This window comes from Heterodontus francisci, chromosome 1, assembly GCF_036365525.1.
Source record: "Heterodontus francisci isolate sHetFra1 chromosome 1, sHetFra1.hap1, whole genome shotgun sequence".
NCBI classification, from domain to species: Eukaryota; Metazoa; Chordata; class Chondrichthyes; order Heterodontiformes; family Heterodontidae; genus Heterodontus; species Heterodontus francisci.
The window spans coordinates 180,579,188-180,603,335 of NC_090371.1; the positions used below are offsets into that span (position 1 = coordinate 180,579,188).

The following is a 24,148-nucleotide window of genomic DNA, read 5'->3' on the forward strand; positions in this document are numbered from 1 at the left end:
ACCTACAGTAGGGGCAATTTACAATGGCCAATTTACCTATCAACCTGCAAGTCTTTGGCTGCGGGAGGAAACTGGAGCACCCGGAGGAAACCCACGCGGTCACAGGAAGAACTTGCAAACTCTGCACAGGCAGTACCCAGAATCGAACACAGGTCGCTGGAGCTGTGAGGCTGCGGTGCTAACCACTGTGCCGTCCCATATCTTTATCCCAGAATCAAATACACCAACCAGGTTTGTTTAATAAACAACAAAATTGTCAGTTCATTATAAAACATGAAGCAACGCATTAACACACAGTGAAATATGTAAGTTCCCTTTTACCTTAGCCGCACCCCGCCCCCCCCCCCCCCCCCCCCCCACACACACACAGACAGCAAAACTGAAAAAAAGTTAACTGAACAAAGAGATTTTCTCTTTCGAGCTCTGTTATTTAAAAAATACAAATACTTGCTAATTCTTGAAGAAAAGAGAGAAGATATGGAAAGATGTCAGTTGTCCCTTTTTGGTTTGGTGTCCCAAATACACGTAGATGGCTGTCGCTGGGATCTCTCCAGAACAATTCTTTTCAGGTGATGTCGAAGATCAGTTTGGTGGGCTTTTCAGGAGAAATGCAGCATCAGCTTCTCTATTTCTTACACTTGATTCTCAGGAAGTTCTCAAAGAGATAGAAGAGGGTGCTGATGGTGACAGCTGGTTGGCTGGTTTTCACCAACTGCCTGCAAAACAGTTCACGCCCCAACACACTGTCCGAAGCAAAACCCAAAATAATATCTCAAGAGTCGAGCCTCCTGACCCCTATAAATCTTGACTTGTCACTTCTCTGTAAACGTCCTCCAAGTCAAAAAAACCCTGCTCAGTATGTATCTGAAGACAGATGACTTCCAGTAAATGTTGTTTTCAAACAAGACCTCTGTGTCCTTTCAATGACCCCAGTGGAAAAAATCCATGGAATCCTTATTCAGTTTTCCCAAATAAAACAATGTCCATAAGTCTAATATACGAGTCCTCAAAAAAAAAAATAGAAGCACCGTCATAATCTCTAACATCTTTCAGTCCGAATGAAAGTTTGTCAATCTGGATTGTTAAATATGCTTCTGTCTCCACAGATGCTGCCTAACCTATTGAGTGTTTTCCAGGATTCTGTTTTTATTTCAGGTTCCCAACATCTGCAGTATTTTTGTATTTGCTCCAAAATAAATAGATTCAGGATTGTGTGTGTGAATGCACAAAGTATTCAGAATAAAATTGGAGAATTAGAAGCTTGCATAACTATGGAGGGTTAAGATATAGTGGCTAGATTTATAAAAGACTGGTAATGTAATATAGTTATAACATTTTCAGGAGAGATGGGGAATGAAATGGAAGGATAGGGTGGTAGTCTTTTAAAATAATTCTTCCACTTGGATGTTAGGATGTCCTCAACAGCAACTTGCATTTATATAGAACCTTTTAATGTAATAACGTGTCCCAAGATGTTTCACAGGAGCATTAGGAAACAAAATTTGACATCGAGCCACATAAAGCGATATTAGGATAGATGATCCAAAATTTGGCCAAAGAGGTAAATTTTAAGGAGCATTTGAAAGGAGGAGCAGGAGGCAGAGAGGCTTGGAAGGGGATTTCAGAGCCTAGGTAGCTGAAGGTGGTGAAGAGATGAAAATCTGAGATATGCAAGATGCTTGCACAATATTCTGGAATTGGAGGAATGCAGAGATCTTGGAGGGTTATAGGGCAGGACGAGGTTACAAAAATGGAAAGAACAAGGCCATAGAGATATTTGGAAGCGAGGATGATAATTTTAAAATGGAGACGTCAGACTGGGAGATCAATGTAGGTCAAGTAGCACAAGGGTAATGGGTGAACGTGGCTTGTGGGATGCTGTCATTGGAATAGTGAAATCTAGAGGTAACGGGCATGGTTGAGGATTTCAGCAGCAGATGAGCTGAGGTAGGGGCAAAAGCGGGCAATGTAGAGGTGAAAGTCAACAGTCTTTATGATGGAGAACATATGTGGTTGGAAGCACAGCCCAGGGTCTAATAGGATGCCAAATTTTTGCATGGTCTGGTTCAGTCTCAGACGGTGGCCAGGATGGAGTCAGTGGCTAGGGAACAGAGGTTGTGGTAACAACCAAAGACAATGACTTCAGTTTACACAGTATTTAATTGGAGGTAACTTCTGCTCATGCAATACTGGACGTTGGGACAAGCATTGTGATAAATTCGAGGCAGTGGTGTGTTAGAGCTGGGTTTCATCACGTACTTGTGGAACCTGAAGTGTTCAGCGAAGGGGCTAAAGTTAGATCCTTGAGGAACCCCAGAGGTAATTTAGTAAGGAGCAAAGCTATTGCAGATGATTTTCTGGCTATGACTGGATAGACAGGACTGGAACCAGGCAAGATCTCCCTCAATGGTGTCATGTCAAAGGCTGCAGATAGATTGAGAAGGATGAGGAAGGATAGTTTACCACGATCACCATGTTATAGGATGTCATTTGAACTTTGGAACGGGCTGTTTTAGTACTGTGGCAGGGGTGGAAACCTGATTGGACGGGCTCACGTCGAGTTGCCATCAATAGTTGCCTCAGAATTCTTATGAATATGAAGGGAAATTGTACAATTCTTGGTGTACATCCAGGCTACCAATCAGTGATATTGAGATGGAGGAAGATATCTGCAGGTAACTTTGCCTTGCTGTTCTTGTATATATTCCAATGATATTGGCTGATTTTAACTTTCCCAAGGTAGATTGGAATAAAAGTAATGCATCGGGGGAACTGATTTTAGAATGTATCCAGTGTGGCTTCCTAGATCACTATGCTTCTGGTTGAACAAGGAAAGAAGCAGCATTTGATTAGGTTCTGAGAAATGATTGGGGCAACTAACTACTAATGTCAGAGTAGCAGAACAATTGTGAAATAGTGACCACTATGTAGTTTGGTTCAATGTAATAACAGAGAAGGATAATGTAAGAGTGAAAGAGAAGTGGGCTGGTCCAGGAATCTCAAAGTTCAATGCGATAAGTAGGAATTTGCCAGTGAAAAGTCTTCAAATTTAGGTGAATAGAGTGCAAAATAAAAAACTCAACTAAATCTTAAAAGGAAGGCAATCTATGGTGAACAATACTAATGACAATAAATAAAAGCAAAATACTTGCAGATGCTGGAAATCTGAAATACAGAAAGTGCTGGAAATACTCAGCAGGTCAGGCAGCATCTGTGGAGAGAGAAGCAGATTTAATATTTCAGGTCTGTGAACTCCCATCAGAACTGGCAAAGGTTAGAAAAGGATTAGATTTTAAGCAACTGAAGTAGGGCGGGGGGAGGGGTGGTGGCGCAGTTGGTGGGGAGCAACCCTGTCCACCATCAAAAACAGGCATAAAAACAAGAAATGCTGGAACCACTCAGCAGGTCTGGAAGCATCTGTGAAAAGAGAAGCAGAGTTAACGTTTCGGGTCAGTGACCCTTCTTCGGAACATTTCTTGTTTTTATTTCAGATTTCCAGCATCCGCAGTATTTTGCTTTTATCAAAAACAGGCACATGGTTAAAAAAGAAAAGAAAATATTAAGGAAAATATAAAAATATAAAAAAAATGCCAGTCATGCTCTGAAATTGTTTAATTCAAGGTTGAGTTCGTGAGGCTGTGGAGTGCCTAATCGAAAGATCAGGTGCTGCTCCTTGACAGAAATGTGGGCATGAGAGCAGGGGTGGGGTGGGGTGGGGTGGGCGAGGGTGTTGAAATGATTAGCAACCGGAAGCTTGGTGTCATACTTTCGGGTTGAGCAGAGGCGTTCTGCAAAGCGGTCACTCAATGTGCCTTTGGTCTCCCCAATGTAGAGACGACCACATTGTGAGCAGCAAATACAGTATACTAAATTGAAGGAAGTACAAGTAAATCACTGCTTCACCTGGAAGGAGTATTTGGGGCCTTGGATGGTGAGGAGCGAGGCGATAACAGGGCAGGTATTACACCTCCTGCAATTGCATGGGAAGGTCCTGTGGGAAGGGGACGAAATGTCGGGAGTGATGGAGGAGTGGGCAAGGGTGTTGCAGAGGGAACGATCACTTCGGAAGATGTGTTTGGTAGTGGCATCACGCTGGAGGTGGCGGAAATGGCAGAGGATGATCCTGTGGATGTGGAGGCTGGTGGGGTGGTGTAGACCCAGTAAAACACATACAGTAAAAACATATAACAACTTAGTTAAAACAAAGGGCTATTTACACATAATTACACTGTATGTCGAAACATAGGGGGGTTGGGTAGAAAGGGGAACAGCAAAGATGCTAGTAGACTCAGTGTCCTTGCACGTACCAAATAAAGGTGTCGCTATGGACATGGGATATGATTAGACTCACAGTAGACAATGAGAAACTGTAAAGAAATGAACCAGGTTCTCACTGAGCCAAATAAGGAATTATCATTATGTTATTATACCAGACCCCTATGAGTAAGTAAAAGGGGAGGGTCTTGGAAACAAGATTTAACCCCTGACTGAAATGGGGGAAAACACGAGAACCATGGGGAAGAACACTCAAGAAGATACCCTGAGCCAAAGGCTCAGAACAGAACAGCAGCCGCAAGTCCGAGACTGATCATCTCGTGCCTTGACGGGTAGTATACTGTGCAAGTAGTGAGAGCTTGTACTTAATGATTTAGTGTGTGAATAAAATATTGATATACCTTTCACCAATCAGCTTCCGTAGATTCTTTAAGAGTAAGTGCAGATTAGGCACATCAGTGGAAAGTGAGGACGAGGAACCCTGTCGTGGTTCTAGGAGGGAGGGGAAGGGTGAGGGCCGAAGTCCAGAAAATAGGTCGGACAAGGTTGAGGGCCCTGTCAACTACCGTGGGGGGGAAATACTTGGTTGAGGAAAAAGGAAGACTTGTCATAAGCGCTGTTGTGAAAGGTTGCATCATCAGAACAAATGTGTTGGAGACAGAGAAAGTGGGGGAATGGGATGGAGTCCTTACAGGAAACAAGGTGTGAGGAAGTGTAGTCAAGGTAGCTGCGGGAGTCGGTGGGCTTATAATGAATATTAGTAGATAGCCTATCCCCAGTGAAGTCGTGGATTGGAAGGGAAGTGAACTGTCAGAGATAGACCATGTAAAGGTGAGAGAAAGGTGGAAATTGGAAGCAAAGTTTGTGAAGTTTTCCAGTTTGAGGCGAAAGCAGGAAGCGGCACCGATATAGTCATCAATATACAGGAAAAAGAGGTGAGGGAGGGGGCCGGAGTAGGACTGGAGCAAGGAATGTTTGACATATCCCACAAAAAGACAGGCATAACTAGGACCCAGGTGGGTATCCCTAGCAGCACCTTTTATTTGAAGGAAGTGAGTGGAGTTGAAGGAGAAGTTGTTCAATGCGAGAACAAGTTCAGCCAGGTGGAGGAGGGTGGTGGTGGATGTGGACTGGTTGGGCCTTTGTTCAAGCAAGAAACGGAGAGCCCTCAGACCGTCCTGGTGGGGTTGGAGGTGTAGAGAGATTGGACGTCCATAGTGAAGAGGAGGAGGTTAGGGCCAGGAAACATGAAATTGTCGAAATGACGTAGGGTGTCAGAAGAGTCACGGATGTAGGTAGGAAGAGAATGGACCAGGGGAGTCAAGATAGGAAGAAATAAGTTCAGTGGGACAGGAACAGGCTGAAATGATGGGTCTACTGGGACGGTCCTGTTTGTGGGTTTTGGGAAGGAGGTAGAAGCAGGCTGTCCAGGGTTGCAGGACTATGAGGTTGGAAGCTGTAGAGGGAAGATCTCCAGAGGAAATGAGATCAGTGACAGTCCTGGAGACAGTGGCTTGATGTTCGGTGGTGGGGTCATGGTCCGGGGGAGGTAGGTAGAAGTGTTTGAGAGTTGGCACACAGCCTCTGCAAGGTAGAGGTTGGTATGCCAGACAACAACAGCGCCAGCCTTGTCAGTAGGTTTGATCACAATGTTGGGGTTAGCCCTGAGAGAACGGAGTGCAGCAAGTTCGGAGGGAGAGAGGTTAGAGTGAGCGAGGGGAGCAGAGAAATTGAGATGGCCAATGTCACGCCGACAGTTCTCAATGAAAAGATCAAGAGTGGGTAACAGGCTAGAGGGAGGGGTCCAGGTGGAGGGAGAATACTGGAGACGGGTGAAAGAGTCCACTAGTCAGGGGGTGGACTCCTGGTCAAAGAAGTAAGCCCGGAGGTGAAGACAATGGACGAAAAGTTCAACGTCATGCTGAACGCGAAATTCATTGGTGGGGGATAGAATGGAGTCTTTTGTTAATACTAATGACAAAGATGGAAAATATAGAAAATATAGTAGGATGTCTGGAAAAATGCTAACATAATATGAATGGAAATAATTTCAATGAAAAAAAACTCAAGGTAGATTAGTCAGTGGGCCCTGATGGCATGTACACAAAGAAAGAAGTTAGGAAATAGCAAAGGCACTGACCACAATACTTTAATTCTTCAATATGGAAATTAGTTACTGTCCAATCTAATGGCATAATGTAATCTCCTTGTATAAGAGAGGGAGGAACAAATTGGATAGCTATCGATCACTATATTCACATTAAGCAAGTCTCTGGCAGCAGTTTATTTTTTGAAAATTTATTCCAGTGTCCAAGCAAATAATGCAAAATAGATTAGATCTAGAATTCCTACAATTAAATATTTAGCTGGTTTTAGAAAATCAATATAAAGCATGTAAAGTTGCAAACCATTTATACATGTAACAATAATGAGAGGCAGATTCATTTCTTTTGGATGTTTGTGGAATGTAGAAAAATCAAATTAAATTCCCTTTGTATGTTGCACTGTCAATTTATTGCCTCAAAAATATTTTGACACATTAAACCTTGTGCCCCAGAAGCAATAAATAATATTAAAGATTATTGGCACTTGTTAAAAGGGGTTATGCTGTGATATTGGTTAGAATGTAAGCTCGTGAAAGAGTAGCAAACAATCTTGAAATGGCACAAGTTGTCACAGTAAATCTTAAACAGCAAAAGCTTGGCTCCTAGTGAACAGGAGAATTTTCTGTTGTAGGGACATGTCATTTATCCAGTCGATGACTCCTCTGTGATGATTCCATTAGTTTTTTCTGCTCTAGAAAATATAAAAACAAATATAATGTTTGTTGCAATAGATAGAAAATTCACGTGATTTAAACCATAAACTACATATTGAAGTCTGCTGGATAAGCAATGCCATTGGAGACAGGAAAATATATATAAATATTATACTCTTGGAAGATGAATGAGAAAGTTCTAAGTTAATAGAAAAACAAAATTAAAAGCGCAGTAGATGTGGCCCATGTGGATTTTCAGAAGGCATTCGATATGGTGTTTGCTTTATATAAAAATTCAGGCACATAATACAAGAAGAAATGTTGCAGCATGGTTAGAAAGCTAGTGATGGACAGGGTTTGGGTTCATTAGTGTTGCTCAGATTGGAAAGGGTTAGAAGTGTTGTAACCCAGTAATTAATTTTGGATCCAGTTTTATTCTTGATAAAAATTGATGATGCTTACTTGAGCATAGGGAGCATGATTTCAAAACTTGCTGATGAAACAAACAGTGAAGACTGTAAAGGACGGAGGTTAGAGCAATAGGCAGATTGGTGACAGATACAATTTAATGTGACGTAATACATTCTGGGGTGAAAAGTGGGGTATATACAATGGACAGATCCTGAAGCTTGTGAAGGAAGAGAAACCAAATAATGAATTCTTTGAAAGCATGTGCAGGTATATCAATCCATAAAACATGCCAAAGATTTGTAAATGGGGCCATACAGTACATAAATAAATAACTTATCAAAGCCAGTGATTAGGCCTCAGTTCAAGTAGTGTGTTCAGTTTTGGGCAGATATTACAGAAAGCCATAAAGAACATGCACCATAGATTCACTGGATTGGTGCTAAGGATGGGAAACTAAAATTATGACGAGAAAATTGAAATAGTGGAGCTATTTCCAGTGGAATGGGAAAAGCTGAGATTTTTTCACAATTATGGGGAGGTTTGATAGGATGAGTAAGGACAGATTATTATCTCTGGTTGAGGAGTCAGTAAGCAGGATTATCAATTCAAAATTGTCATTTGAGGGAGGTTCGGAAAGAGGGCTGTTAGAGCATTGAATTCTTTGCCGCAGAGAGTGTTTGACTGAGAGGCCATGACATGTTTCAAGGGAAGGTTGACTACATATTTGAAACGAAGAAAAATACAAAGCCAAGTGGAGAGAACTGGGCAGTGAGATTTATTTTGGGTTGCTCTGGCAAAAAAGATACTACAAGCTGAATTTTAACCTTAAAAAAAGGCAGGTTTGGGTCAGGTGGGGGTTAATGTCTGAAAAGTCTGTTTCCTGACCTAAACCTGCCTCCAAACTGCCCATTTCTGGCTTTAACTAAGGCTGGAAGTTGGACAGCTAGATAGCCCAGTCCAAGGAGAAGAGTTGGAATTTTAAATGTGATAATGAGGCTGCAAACCTCATTGTCATTCAGATTTTCAGCTTTAACTCTGGTTGGCTGGGTTTCCCAAACGCAAGGGAAACCTGGCAACTTCAGAGGTGAGGACTTGGTGGATTTGGTAGGTAAGTGCCTTCACACCTACCGACTGGATCCAGGTGCCTGCCTGAGAAGCCTCACTATTGGACACCCCCACTGATCCTGATCCTCCCCTCCCTCCCCACCCCTGGGGCCTTTGATCCCACCATCAAACCCTTGATTTTCACCCTGCCAAAATCTTGATTTTCTCCTCTCTCCCCCACCCCTCCCCAACACTTGCTTTTATAAACAAATTACTCTTTGTAGTGATTTGCATTTTGTGTGTACGTTCCCTCGAATCAGATATTGTGGATCAATAATACTCAACTGTTGAATTATTCATACATGCACATGCTTGTCTGTGTCTCCAACTAGGGCTGATATTATAGTTCAATAATATCCCAGTCAGCTGAATTATTCATGTGTACCTGTCATTAGGTGAGTAGAATAAATCTTTTACTGTTTATGGAAGGAAACAGCATTCTTGACCCATCGTACTTTGGGGTTGACGCAGACCTTTTTCCCATGCTTCAAGGTAATTCTGTAACACATAAGTAGACATTCTTCTAGTTGAACCATTAGAAATAAAATCGAAAAGCTCCTGCAGGTGAATTCACCATCCTAATATAAATAGGTAGTGACGCAGCAACTGAAGGATGTCTGCAGAACTGGAGTCAGTCAGCAGTGACTGACTGATTTTAGTATCTTGGGTATATCAAATTAAGAAGGCTGGACATTTAAGTATAATGCATATTAAGATGCAGGGGCTCCAAAACATGTCTTTTTCCACACAAAATCATGCTGTACAATGATCTAAAGTTTAAGACAAATTCTAAGAAAAATTCTTTGTGGCTGCAAAAGAAGTTTTCCAACACATAAGAGCATAGGAAATAGGAGCAGGACTAGACCATATGGCCCCTCAGGTCTGATCTTCTGCATCAACTCTATTTTCCCATCCAGTCCCCATATCCCTTCATTTCCTGAGACACTTAAAATCTGTCTATCTCAGCCTTAAATATATTCAATGATGGAGCATCCACAGCCTTCTGGGGTAGACAATTCCAAAGATTCACAACCCTCTGAGTGAAGAAATTTCTCCTCATCTCAGTCCTAAATGGTCGATCTCCTTATCCTGGAACTATGCCCCTGTGTTCTAGATTCCCCAGTTGGGGGAAACAACCTCTCAGTGTCTACCCCGTCAAGCCCCTTCAGAATCTTATACATTTTGATGAGATCACCTTTCATGCTTCTGAACTGCAGAGTATGGGCATAATTTATGTATCATAGGACAACACTCTCATCCCCGGATCCAATCTAGTGAAGTACCATGGCCAATATATCCGTCCTTAAACAGAGGCCAAAACTGCACACAGTACTCCTGGTCTGGTCTCACTAAAGCTTTAGACAACTGTAGCAAGTCTTCTTTATTCTTGTCCTCCAATCCCCTTGCAAAAAAAAGCAAACATGCCATTTGCCTTCCTAACTGCTTGCTGTACTTGCATGCTAACTTTGTGTTCCTTGTACCAGTGTACCCAAGTGTCTCTGAACAGCAACATTTAGAAGTTTCACACATTTAAAAATATTCTGCTTTTCTATTCTTCCTACCAAAGTGAATAACCTTACACTTCCCCACATTATACTCCATCTGGCATCTTGTTGCCCACTCGCTTAACCTGTCTATATCACTTTGCAGCCTCTTTGCGTCCTCTTCACAGCTTACATTCCCATCCAGCTTCGTATCATCAGCAAACTTGGATTCTTTACTCTCAGTCTCTTCGTCTAAGTCATTAGTATAGATTGTAAATAGCTGAGGCCCCCAGCACTGACCCTTGCGGCATTCCACGAGTTACTTGTCAACTTGAAAATGCCCTGTTTATCCCTACTCTTTGCTTCCTTTAACCAATCCTCTATATATGCTAATATATTATCCCAACTCCATGAGCTCTTATCTTCCATATTAACCGTTTGTGTGGCACCTTATCGAACGCCTTTTGGAAATCCAAGTATACTACATCTACTGGGTCCCTTTTTTCTACCCTACTAATTACATCCTCAAAAGACTGATTAGGGAAGTTGTGTTTCATAAAACCTTGTTCTCTTTGTCTGATCATACTATGATTTTCAAAGTGTTTTGTTAAGACTTCCTTAATAACAAATTCCAGCATTTTCCTGATGACTGATGTTAGGCTAACGGGCTTGTAGTTCGCTTCATTCTCTCTCCCCGTTTGCTTGCATAACGGTGTTACATGTGTTAATTTTCAATTGACTGGGACGGTTCTAGAATCTTAAGGAATTTTGGAAAATCATAACCAGCGCATCTTTTATCTCTGTAGCTACCTCTTTTAGAATCCTAGGATGCAGGTCATCAGGTCCTGGGGATTTGTCGAATTTTAGTCCCTTAAGTTTCTACAATACTTGTTCTCTGCTGATATTAATTGCTTTAGGTTCATCACTCTTCTTAGCCCCTTAGTTACCAGGTATTTCTTGTACATAATTTATGTTTGCTACTGTGAAAACAGATACAACGGACTGAATTTCACCACAGAGGCAGGAAACAGGAGCCAGGTCTGTTTTTGGGTCAGGAACCTACCTCTGGTGGGAAACAGTTTAAAGTTCAGATTTTCACTGGGTGAACCCTTAATTGACAGAGATGGGTTTCCTGTCCACTTAGAGCTATTGGAGCAGAAATGGAGGTATGTCAGATGAAGTTTGGGACTCATTTAGATGCCCCATAGCAGCCATCACTGAGGCTGCTGGTTGGCCTGAGGGACAGATCTGTAGTTTGTGCAAACGCCTTCCACTGCACCAGAGGGAAGTGAGATGTCATAGGGGAGATGGAGACCTGGCAGTAGGGGCAAGCCAGCCCCTTGCATCATTAATGCCGACCTGGATCTAAAGCTGGAGACCATGGGGGAGAGGAGGGAGGTCCTCTTCCTGGAGGGTGGCAGGAGGCGGCCACCTTGTCATGCCTTATGGGTACCTCTCTGTTCATTGTCATCTACCTCCAACTCCTGTTCCTCTCTTACCTCCTGCTCCTCCCCTGATGAGCTGTCTCCTTCCAGGGCCTCACCATCCTCCAGATCTACATCTCTCTGCAGGGCCATGGTATGGAGAGTGCAGAAGATCATCACAATGAGACCCTTGCAGAAGGGTTCTGGAGGGCCTCACCTGACTAGTCCAGGCACTGGAATCGCATCTTCAGAAACAGGATGGCCTACCCAATGGTTGTCCCACTGAGCAGGTGGCATTGGTTGTATAATCGCTATTTGGGGCTCCTGTAGAGGAGTCAGTAGCCATATCTTCAAGGGATTTCCCTCATCCCCTGGGATCCATCCACGCATTTTGGGGGTTGGAGTGAAGATCTGGCAGAGGATGAAGTAGTCATGGCAGCTGCCAGGAAAGCGAACGCACACACAGGAAGCTCTTTTGTGGTCATAGACTAAGGATGCTAAGGGAGTGGAAGCCCTTCCTGTTGATAGATCTCACTGGCTGGTTGCTGGGTGCCTTGACTACCACATGGATGCAATTGATGATGCCCTGCACCTGGAGGAATCCAGCGATAGAGGTGAATCCCAATGCCCTCTGTCCCTGCAAGGCCATGTCTGTCATTAAATGAACGTGCTGTCCAGCTCTGGCAAAGAGGGCATCAGTGACCAACGAGATGCAGTGGTGTGCAACCATTTTTGAGATGCCTCTTAAGTCCATAGCTGATCCTTGGAAGGAGCAGAAGCAGTGACTTTGATGGCTACTGGCAAGGCATGGTGACCAGTGCTGTAATGTGCGAGGTCTTGGCGATGAGGGCACTGATGTCTGTGACCATCTACCTGGAGAGTCACAGTCTCCTTTGGCACTGATTCTTTGTCATCTCCAGGTAGCTTTGTCTTTGGTGGCCAATCCTGTGTGCAGGGCTTGGCCTCCGTGTCCTTCCTACCATTCTTTCCTCTCCCTTTCCCCCCTGATTCTGAGTTTCTGCACTTCATACAAAAGGTATTGCCATTCATAGCTACTGCGCCTAAAATCTGACATTCGTGCCCCCATTGCCAACTGCTCCCTTCCTTCTGGGAAGGTGGCTGCCCAAATGTCCTTGGCAGCTTTGCCCCCTGCTCTTCTACCCCACAATTCCAGGGAGTGGGTGCTGACTCCGTTCAAAGTCTGGGTCCTGAATGCCCACTCTCTCTGCCACCTGCGCAGTGCCAAGGACATCCTCTTACCAAATGCCCAGTCTCCCTTTGCCCCGCAGACCCTCTTATGGGGCCTGGATGATGCCCTGGGCCTGACATGACTGGCTTCCCACTCTTTACCACCTGCCATCAGCTTGTCAGTTTCGGAAGGCACTGGTAAACTGTCTGCCTCTTTAAAAATTGAAAGGTTAGCCTCTGACAAGCTCTTAATGAGCTTTTAAACTGTGTTAATTGGCCTCAATTGGAGGGAGATTGGGATTCCTGTCTCTCCCACCGCACTGCTTATTATTGCCGATGCCAGGATCGGTGCCTTGAAATTAGTATGCCGCCTGGTGCCGCTATTTTCAGGGGGGCCTCTGCCTCCATTCCCATCTTTGTCAGGTCCCGAAAACTCAGCCCAAAATATTTGTTCGACTTCTCTGCCGTTTTCTCATTCCCCATGATAATTTCTCCTGCTCTGTTTCTAAGGGACCAATGTTTAGCTACTCTCCTCCTTTGTACTTGTTAAAGTTCTTACAATTTGTTTTATATCCCCGGCTAGTCAACTCTCATATTCTATTATTTTCCCTTTTAATTAACTTTTTGGTTGCCCTATGCTGGTTTCTAAAACTCCCAATCCTCAGGCTTACTTCTATTCTTTGCAACATTATAAGCCTCTTTTAATCTAATACTATCCTTACCTTCCCTAGTAAGCCACAGTTGGATCTTTCTCAGAGCTTTTGTTTTCAAATGGTGTCCATTTTTGTTGAATGTTTTGAATTGTTTCTTTAAATGTTTCCTACTATTTGTTTACTGCCATAAATTTTAGACTATTTACCCAATCAACCTTAGCCAGCCCTCCCCTCATACTGGTATAATTGGCTTTGTTTTTAAGTTTATGATTGTTGTTTGGGACAGGAGAATGTTGCTTTCAAATGTAATATGGAATTCAATTGTATTATGATCACTTTTCCCCAAAGGATCTTTTCCTATGAGATTACTAATTATCCTGCCTCATTACATATTACTAGGTCTAAAATAGCTTGATTTCTAGTTGGTTCCACAACATATTGTTCCAGGAAACTGTCACGAAGGCATTCAACAAGATCATATTCCAGACTGCCTTTGCTATAGACAAAGAATACAGAAGACAACTGCAAGGACATTCATCTTATAAATGCCTTGGGGGTGCAACACTAGCAGTTATGCTGGAATTGTGCCCGCTGGTTAATTTCATTGCTGACCCTGCTGAAGTTTGCGGATCAGGAGGAGAGGCCATGAGGAGTAATCTTTTAGTGGTGTGAGACTTTATCAACTACTGAAGGTACAAAAACTGCTGGTCAGAGGTTTCTGGGGCTCCCTGCCTAGGATCCCTAGGTACGTGCCATTTGTGCAAGGTGTTCATGCCTGAGAGATCTGTGTTGAGGTGGGGTACTTGTAAATCTTTACCATGGAAAAAAAATTGCCTCCCCTCATCTTCTGGGGTCCAGGACCCAATTCTAGCTAGTTTCACAGGTGGCCTCACTTCTGTCAGATGGGGTGGATGTACCCTGGGTGAGACCAGGCAGTTAGTACAAGAAGTTCTGACTGAGGTCCTGGTTGTGGGACATCTCGTCCATAGTTCTGCACCCTCTTACATCAATGGCATTGTAGGGGTAGGTGCAGGCTATCACAGAAGCTCTAGCCAACATCTAGTACCCAGTGTCTTTGTGAAGTTTGCATCTATTCTGACAGACTCCGCCCCAGTCCACGGCAACTGCTTTAAATGTCTACAATAAATGTGATTCAGATTTGACCTTTATAAGATGATCAACTGTCCATTGACATTTGTCCCCAATATGGTCCTTATTTCCTGGTTCTACTGTATGCAAATTAATTAAAAACTAACTTCAACTTTTTAAATTAAAAATTTTTTTTTTGGACTGGTAATCTAAATGCTCACTTAAATGTCGTTGCAGTTTAGGAGACATAATTTGCTTCAATACTTACACAATTTCTACTTTCCTGCAATAGGAGCCCTGGGGAAAGACATTGACATTTTGATAATTTTTTGGATGAATGAATTTAGAGATGACTTTCACACATTTGCACCTTGAGCTTGTTAAGATTCCTATAGAGAGACCTGTAAGAGGAAAGAATTACATGAGAAGACACACTAACAAGGGGGCACTCACAATGGCAAAGAAACATGAAAATATGAGTTAAATAGACATAGAATGTACATCAGTAGAAACAGGCCACTCAACCCAATTATTCCATGCTAGTGTTTATAGTCTAAGTGAGACTCCTCTCATCTCTTTTCATCTGCCTCATTTGTTTATCTAACTTTCCCTTAAATGCATGTATGCTACTCACCTCAACTACTCCTTGTGGTAATGAGTTCCACATTTTAATCAGTCTCTGGGTAAAGCAGTAATTCCTGAATTCTCTATTGGATTTATTGGTGCCTAAATTACTTATGGCCCCTAGCTTTGGACACTCCCTCAAGTGGACACATTTTTCCTATATATAGCTTGATATAGACTATCTCCTTGATGTAGTCAGCATTAATATTTTATAGTAGTACCAGATTTCTGTGGCTTTGCTCTAGGGAATGAGGCCGAGGCATTGAACAGATATTTTGTATCGGTCTTCACAGTGGAGGACACTAATAACATGCCAGTAATTGACAAAAAGACGAACGTAGGTGAGGACCTGGAAACAATCATTATTACGGAAGAGGTAGTGTTGGGCAAGCTAATGGAGCCAAGGATTGATAAGTCTCCTGGACCTGATGGAATGCATCCCAGGGTACTAAAGAGATGGCGGGAGAAATAGCAGGTGCACTGGTGGTAATTTTCCAAAATTCGCTGGACTCGGGGTAGTCCCAGCAGATGTGACGCCACTGTTTAAAAAGGGAGGTAGACAAAAGATGGGGAATTATAGACCGGTTAGCTTAACCTCTGTAGTGGGGAAGATGCTTGAGTCTATTATCAAGGAAGAAATAGCAGGGCATCTCGATAGAAATTGTCCCGTTGGGCAGACGCAGCATGGGTTCATGAAGGGCAGGTCATGCTTGACAAATCTTTTGGAATTCTATGAAGACATTATGAGCAAGATGGACAATGGGGACCCAGTGGATGTGGTGTACCTAGATTTCCAAAAGGCCTTCGACAAGGTGCCGCACAAGAGGCTGCTGCATAAGATAAGGAGGCATGGCGTTAGGGGTAAAGTATTAGCATGGATAGAGGATTGGTTGACTAACAGGAAGCAGAGAGTGGGGATAAATGAGTGCTATTCTGGTTGGCAATCAGTCACTAGTGGTGTGCCTCAGGGATCGGTGGTGGGACCACAATTATTTACAATTTATATAGATGATTTGGAGTTGGGGACCACGTGTAGGGTGTCAAAGTTTGAAGATGACACTAAGATGAGTGGCAGAGCAAAGTGTGCAGATGACTGTGAAACTTTGCAGAGGAACATAGATACATTGAGTGAGTGGGCAAAGGTCTGGCAGATGGAATACAATGTTAATAAATGTGAAGTTATTCATTTCGGTAGGAGTAACGGTAAAAAGGATTATTACTTGAATGGTAATAAGTTGCAGCATGCTGCTATGCAGAGCGACCTGGGTGTCCTTGTGCATGAATCGCAGAAGGTTGGTCTGCAGGTACAGCAAGTAATTAGGAAGGCAAATGGAATTTTGTCCTTCATTGCTAAAGGGATTGAGTTTAAAAGCAGAGAGGTTATGTTGCAGCTGTATAAGGTACTGGTGAGGCCGCACCTGGAGTACTGTGTGCAGTTTTGGTCTCCTTACTTGAGAAAGGGTGTACTTGCACTGGAGGTGGTGCAGAGGAGGTTCACTAGGTTGATTCCGGAGTTGAATGGGTTGGCTTATGAGGAGAGACTGAGTAGATTGGGATTATATTCCTTGGAATTCAGAAGAATGAGGGGGGATCTTATAGAAACATATAAAATTATGAAGGGAATAGATAAGATACAAGGAGAGAGGATGTTTCCACTGGCAGGTGAAGCTAGGACAAGAGGGCATAGCCTCAAGATTAGAGGGAGCAGATTTAGGACTGAATTGAGAAGGAACCTCTTCACCCAGAGGGTTGTTAATCTATGGAATTCCTTGCCCAGTGAAGTAGTTGACGCTACTTCAGTAAATGTTTTTAAAGCTAAGGTAGATATCTTTTTGAACAATAAAGGAATTAAGGGATACAGTGAGAGCGGGTAAGTGGATCTGAGTCCACGAAAAGATCAGCCATGATCTTATTGAATGGCGGAGCAGGCTCGAGGGGCCGGACGGCCTACTCCTGCTCCTAGTTCTTAGTTCTTATGTTATGTAATAGTCTTTCCCCAACAGTGATAAAATGTGTAGCTACACGTAGCTGCTCTAGTGTGTTAATTAAATCTATCACAATTTTGTAATTTTGCCATTGAGAGTGGAAAAATTGTCAGTTTTGCTTCATCCCACCTTTCATATTGACCGGCGCCGGGGGAGGAAGATTTGTAGCCATTGTGTCTTACCTAGTGCTTTCAGCACTTCTTTGTTCCTTTTCTGCAGATTCCTGTGGCTTTCAGCAGCTCTGAACATTCCTGTGTTCTTCTTTTAGTAGCTGTGCTTCTATACAGCTCTTCAACACTCAATCTCAGCTCTACTGACACCATAGGATGAGCTCACAGGACAACTGTCTTACTTGTACTGTGTCTTTATTGAACAGCCCTCTGATGGATGCCTGCAGTGAGTGCCTCATGGTAGAGGTCACATGACTACAGCAAGCCAGGAGGCACATTAGTACAATATTGCATTTTCTCTCCCAAACACAGTATTTCCAGTATTTGTATCAGATTTCGAGAATCCACTGTATTTTACTTTTGCGTTGTTGCTTAACGGGCCTTGGCCTCATTTAGAACATTAGACACCATCTTATCACATTCCTGCTTCATAGCTGTTCGTGCCTCATCCCATCCGCAGACTTATTGGCTTATTTCATCGCCTGCTGCTTTCTGTTTTTTTAGTGGCTTTTTTCAATATGTAAATTTCCTTCAAGAAAAATTACCTCTGAGGCACTCAACACTTCATTGTTTACGCAGTTTCTAAGTGTTTAATTAAAAAATAATCCTTAAGCCAAATTTATTCTTTACTATTTTACAGTTGTGAATACACAGGCACATGATATGCAAGATATACCAGTTAAAGTGGAAATGTGCCCTAAGATTCCAGGATTTGAGAAAGTGGAAAGCCTGATCCCTGCATAGGGACACAACCATGTTAGGGTGGAGCCTGGTTACTGGTTGGGAAACATGGATGGATTTTCTATCTCCACCCAACTGTTAGTGGAGCTCTTGGGAATTCTATCTATTATACCCTCAGTAGGCCTCTATTATACCCTCAGTAGGCCTCAGCAGAACCAACACAAACCAAGAGCTTTCAGGCCTTAAAAATGCCCCAAACCTTTCCTAGATTAACTTAATCAACTTGGAGCTTGTTCTCCATACATTTCAAATATTCCTCTATTCCAAGCAACTATCAAGGTCCCTTTTAAAAAGGAATTATAAACAATATTTTGTGGCTGTCCTGAACTGTAGCCATCCTCTTTTGTAAAAGAGTTTTTTCTACCACAGGAAGGAACCTTTTTTGTCAGCGGAGAGGGGAAACTTTCATTCCATCAATCAGATTTCAATTTAGGAGAAATATCAATTGTGTACTTACTGAACCACCTAGCCCCCCAACATTGGACACCATGTGGCCCAGTTGAGAACCTGGAATCTACTGGCTGGCTGTTATATATTATATTATCTGTAAAGAGCTAGGAACTAATTGTTATGTGTACGTGTACCAGGGGGCCACATTCATGGCTACACTGGAGAGTCATATGATATAAAACACTACACTGCTCTAGGGCAGTCCTTTACCAGGCAGCATGGACACTGAATGAAATAAAAAGCTCCAGCGCCTTTCCAAGTCTAAAGTGTGATTATTTATAACTTATGCTGTTATAACTTCCTGCTGTTGGCAGGAGATAAACGATGAATATAAAAGCAAAACACTGCAGATGCTGGAAATCAGTAAGTGCTGGAAATACTCAGCAGGACTGGCAGGGTTCTGATGAAAGGTCACAGACCTGAAACGTTAATTCTGCTTCTCTCTCCACAGATGCTGCCAGACCTGCTGAGATAAAGGATTACATTTGTTTAATAGCTGGGAGCTGAGTGAAGACAACAGAAACCCAGACAAAATTTGTGAAAAATTCAACACCCGCCTCCAGCCAAAATCAAATCATCAGATCTATCGATATGCATTTCAGGGCTTCAGACAGGAATTAGGTGAGCCTATTGGCAATTTCATAACAAAATTGAAAAATGCAGCCAGAAAATGTAAATTTAAGGACACAGATGAAGGCTGATAGATCAGCTAATTTGGGGTTCTGCACACCCTGAAGTACAAAAAGCTCTAATTGGAAAAGACAAGCTCACAATATTGCAGGCTGTTGACACTGTCAGAGCACACAAAGCTCTGGGCAGACAGATGAAGACACTGATGGCCCAAACAGCTAGACTTCAGTTAAGCCAAGAGAAAAACAGTAGGATTGATGCAGTGAGACAGCAACAAAACAACGCACACCAGACAGAGAGAAAGACATGCAGGAGCTGCGGATGACCACATGAATTCACAGACAGGAGGAAATATCCCTATATGGATCAATTAGCAAAGCTTGCGGAAAGGCCAATCACTGGGAAAAGATGTGCAGAACAAAGGAAGAAGGTGGTAGATGAGTCAGAGATAGAGCAACAGGGCAAGTGAGCAGGAAAAGAAACCAAAACATCCATACCCTGGAAGGTGACAATGAGTTGAGAATACGATAGACATAAGAACAATACAACTGCATGAAATGTCTGGATGTGACAGTTCCCAGAGAAAAGAAATTCACACAACCATCAGTAAGAGGGTGAGAAATAAGCCCACAATGATCAACCTGAAGGTACCACGTAAAGTAACAATAGAACTAAATGGAAAGCTTGAAAGAGTGCTCCAAGCGATGGAAGAAATGAAGGTGACCACCAGAATCAGAGCCTACAGATTGGGTAAATTTCATCATGGTGAGAGAGAAGCCAAATGGGCCGCTAAGAATTTGCCTGGATCCCAAAGATCTTAAGCAAGCAATAAAGAGGAATCATTACCCTATTCCAACACTGAAAGAGATCACATAAGCACTTTCAGGGGCAAAATCTTTCAGCAAGTTTGATGCCAGAAACAGCTACTGGAACATACAAATTAGGAGCAGGAGTAGGCCATTCGGCCCCTTGAGCCTGCCCGCCATTCGATAAGACCATGATTGATCTGATTGCGGCCTCAACTCTACTTTACTGTCTATCTGCTACGTGAAGCTTGACCAGGAATCTCTGATGTTGACAACTTTCAACACATCCCTTGGACGGTACAAATTCCTGTGTCTACCTTTTGGCCTTAAAATGAGCCAGGATGTGTTCCAGCATAAAGTAGATGAGGCATACCGAGGATGTAAAGGAACAGTCAGCATAGCTGATCATATCCAGATATATGGTGTTGACAGAAAAGATCATGACTACCATCTACATGAAGCCATGGAGAGAACAAAGAAAGCTGGAATCAAGCTAAATGCAAACAAATACACTATGAAAGAGAGAGAATGCCAGTCCTTCAGAATGGTGTACACACCTGATGGAGGCAAGCTGGGTCCTGAAAGAATCTTATTTCTAACTTATGGGAACCAGGTGACATAACATTGGCAAATCTAAAACATGGGGGCACAGTCTCAAGATAAGGGGACGATCATTTAGGACTGAGATGAGGAGAAATTTCTTCACTCAAAGGGTTGTAAATCTTTGGAGTTCTCTACACCAGAGTGAAGTGGATGCCCCATCATTGAATGCATTTAAGGCTGGGATGGACAGATTTTTGGTCTGTCATGGAATCAAGGGATAGGGGGAGTGGGCAGGAAAATGGAGTTAATGCCCCAGATCAGCCATGATCATACTGAATGGCGGAGCAGGCTTGACAGGCCATATAGTTTTCTCCTGCTCCTATTTCTTGTGTTTTTATGTTTTTAAATTGGTACATGTCACAAAGTGTATTAGGCACTTGGACTTTTTATTGCATATCTAGTTATTTGGAATAGATACTGGAGATTGTGTTTCTCCACGCTTTACATCCCCTCTCTGTCTCTCTACCACTCTTTTCCCTTTCTCTCTTGTTCTACCTCTCCCTCAATTCGATACCAGAGTCAGCTGAATGTGGTTAAAAGCAATTTTCATTTCTCGTGCCACTGAAGTGATTTCATTAACAACAAAGCAGATTTTTAGAAAATAGATATTTACCACCAAACCAGAAGTCACAGACATTAAATAATCAGCTTTACAATTTTTTTCATGCTTCCTGCATGTTTAGAGGCATAAAATATTGTGCTGAGCAAAATCAATACAAATTATAATGCCTTTTGGAAACTGATTCAACCTAGCAGGCTGTACAATTATTAAGAATGCAGACTTTTCTAATAGATTAAAGGGTTGGACTATATAATTAAAGCCACAAACATAAAAATGTTATAACTTGCATCTATTGTTTTCATCAAATATCCTTCCAGTTGGACGCATTGGCCCTGGTTTTCCTCTCCCACGACCATTGCGTTAAATAGATGTAACACAAACTTGACTGAATCTGGTTTATTTTCTGGGTTCAGATGCAATAAATAAAGAGTGAGAGCACTGAGCAGCGCTGGTGTCTGAGAATTGATACTCAGTGAGTGCTGGAAAGTTGAGCGATGAAATTCAGGTCTGCTGGTTACTAACACACACAGCAAAAATGCAGGATTTCTAGCCCCCGCCTGGGCCAGAAATGGAGGCGTCAGGCACAAAACATAGGGCTGCTGGCTGACGTTTCAGTTCCCTGGCTCCATCCTGTCTCCAGGTCATAGTCTGGGCAGAAGGGTGGGAGGTGGTGTTCAGCAGCAGGAGCATCTGCCTGCAAGCAGTGGGTAGCCAATTTAAGTAATTAAAGGACTATTGAGGCCTGTTGCTGGAGGCCGGCTGGAATTTTCCAGTCGGCCTCCAGATCCCCACAGACAGCGGCGGACAGTTTAACTCCCTGGAGGTGGCGTCCCAGTGCAGACCATGAGCCAGCGTTTCAGGCAAGCTTAGACACCCTCTCTCCCTGTGTGGGTTCATCTGCAGCTGCAGGCCGCCCTGTAGAGGGGCTCCCCTCCAGCACAGTGATGGCTTGGCTGCAAAAGCCATTTTTTATTTTAAATTTGAAAAAGTTGGAGAGAGTGTGCATCCATTTTGGGGCGCTTTCTCTCTCACTTACCTGCCATGGCATCCTGCTGCTGCTTTCAAGCTAGAGAGCATCCTATTGGCTCTCCAGCTTTGACAGCCCACTCACTTTCCTTAATTGGATGGTAAGACCACCTTCTGGCCATTGATTGGCCAATTCAGGAAAAATAATGGAGTTACTGTTTCCCACACATTGCGGGATTCTGACCCCCATTTGAGCCTGATGATGGGACCCACAGGGACCCACACTGAAGCTCACAGGAAAATTCTGCCCATGGTCATCTTCGTTGGAGATCTTGAGATATTGCTGTCAGCTCTTGTGTAAATCTGCAGGGACTGACTGGCAACTTCTGTGAGACTCTTTCTCTCCAGATGCCAGGTAGCGACACAGTACAAAACATGGGAAGCATCACACTGGCACCAGTTTACTCACAAAATATAAATGCTCCTGCCTATTTCAGACAGACCTTCCTGTCCACATTGGCCATGACCCAGGAATCAAGTACAAAGGGGACATTTGACATTTCTATCAATTACTTCTCTGCCGAACGCTCTGGAAACAGGTGCCTATGGAACATTTAGCCAAAAAGTTACTCTTTTTATAGAGTCATATTTAAATTCAAGACTTGCTATGTAGAGCTTTCTTTCTTACTTGATTGGTACACCCTTAGAGGATTTCCCTTCTCCAACTTAGGAATTTCTCTACTGTTCTTGTTTTTGCATTTCTGTCTCAGTTACTTAAAAATAAAAGTTAAACTGTCCTCAGCTATCAGAATATAATTATAAAATAAACAAGCAAAGCAAAATTCAAAATGTAAAGTTTCACTTGCAGCACATCGAAGAGCAACGGTCTGCTAATAATGGAGTTGAACATGCATTTTGGGCACTGAGTCGTTATGTTGTGCTACAATTGCCAGACAATTAGACCAGTTGTCAGGCTATATCAAATTTATTTGACTTAAAGTGATTGTAAATAATCCAACTCAAGTCCTGATCATAATCACTAAAACGTCTGTGAAAATCAAGAGCGCAGTTGAATTTTTCCTAGATCACCGCACCACCCCTCCCACACAAAGGTTTAATGCACAGGCTCCTTGTCTTTGCAGTTTTCTAATTTTAACATTTTGCTCTGAGAAACTTACACGTTTTGAGGCTTTAAACAATCGAGAATAGACTAATTTCCTATTATTTGAAGATGTGTCCTCTATCAACTTTATCGTAAAAATAATGTGCATCAAAAGATCTTACCATGAGTGGCCAAGAAGATCACAATTGTACCCAAGAGCAAAAGTATTATATGGATCTTCATCGTTCAGTGCCTTTGGGTCTCGTCTAACTTCCAGTTACAACAATTAGAAGCCTTCAGTGTGTTAGTTTGGCATACTCGTGTCTTGTATTTAATAGGAAGATTTGGGGAAGTTACAAAAAAAATGTCTGAACCTCAAGAACTGCGTCATCACATTCAAACTGATGTTGAATTCTGAAATTTGATGTGCAATTTCTGCTTAAAACACCTTTGATGTGTGGATGGATTTCTTCCTTTCATTTCTGCTTTTTAAACTGCAATGCATCTCAATGATTGTGATGCACTTTGCCTTGTGTAATAACAATATACATTAAGATTTATTGCATTGTATTATGTTGCCTAATCTTGGAAACTGTGGCATAGTGTTTTAACCATGGAGCGGAGTGAACTCCCCCTTGTCCACAGCTAGTTACTGGCTTAGTACAAAGAGGGGGAACTCAGTCCTTTCTTTAACTATCAATTTACTTTATTCACCTTGTTGTACAATGTAACAATATGGCTTATACACTTAGTTAGACAAAAACATACAACTCCCCTGAGTTATACAGTTATTAACAAAACTAGCTAGATTTCATAAGCACACCCGCTAGGTTCCTCTGACCTTTCCCTGTCCTAGTCACAGAATACAAAGGATATTACCCGAAAAAGGGAGCGTTAACGCTGGCCAGGCGTTCTCTTTCTCTCTCTCTCTCTCTCTCTCTCTCTCTCTCTCTCTCTCTCTCTCTCTCTCTCTCTCTTCTACGTTGTCGCTGCGTCGCTCACGCAGGGTCTTCCGCTTCCACAATGGTTGATCTCCGGAGTTTTCGCTGGCTCTGTGCCCAAAAAGCTCTATTCTTATCCTGTTGCTTATCTCTCCAAATCTGAGCTGTGTCTTTCCGGTTGG

At 42.7% G+C, this 24,148-nt stretch overlaps 1 protein-coding gene across 1 annotated transcript; it reads right to left on the bottom strand.

Annotated features, from left to right (window-relative positions):
• Nucleotides 1–6,488: 6,488 nt before the first annotated feature.
• LOC137351108 (interleukin-8-like) lies at nt 6,489–23,357 on the bottom strand. Its single transcript, XM_068015748.1, has 4 exons — nt 23,208–23,357; nt 14,655–14,787; nt 8,934–9,046; nt 6,489–7,071 (listed from the first exon to the last, which is right to left on the bottom strand). Exons 1-3 carry the CDS (start codon nt 23,266–23,268, stop codon nt 8,962–8,964), a joined length of 279 nt encoding a protein of 92 aa, XP_067871849.1. The 5' UTR covers nt 23,269–23,357; the 3' UTR covers nt 6,489–7,071; nt 8,934–8,961.
• Nucleotides 23,358–24,148: the final 791 nt, after the last annotated feature.

Coding starts and splice junctions, on each gene's coding strand:
- LOC137351108 (XM_068015748.1), bottom strand. CDS start 23,268: ATGAAGATCCATATAATACTTTTGCTCTTGGGTACAATTGTGATCTTC. Junction 14,788..23,207: donor GATCTTCTTGGCCACTCATG/GTAAGATCTTTT, acceptor TTCCTCTTACAG/GTCTCTCTATAGGAATCTTA. Junction 9,047..14,654: donor TGCAGGAAAGTAGAAATTGT/GTAAGTATTGAA, acceptor TATGTGTTACAG/AATTACCTTGAAGCATGGGA.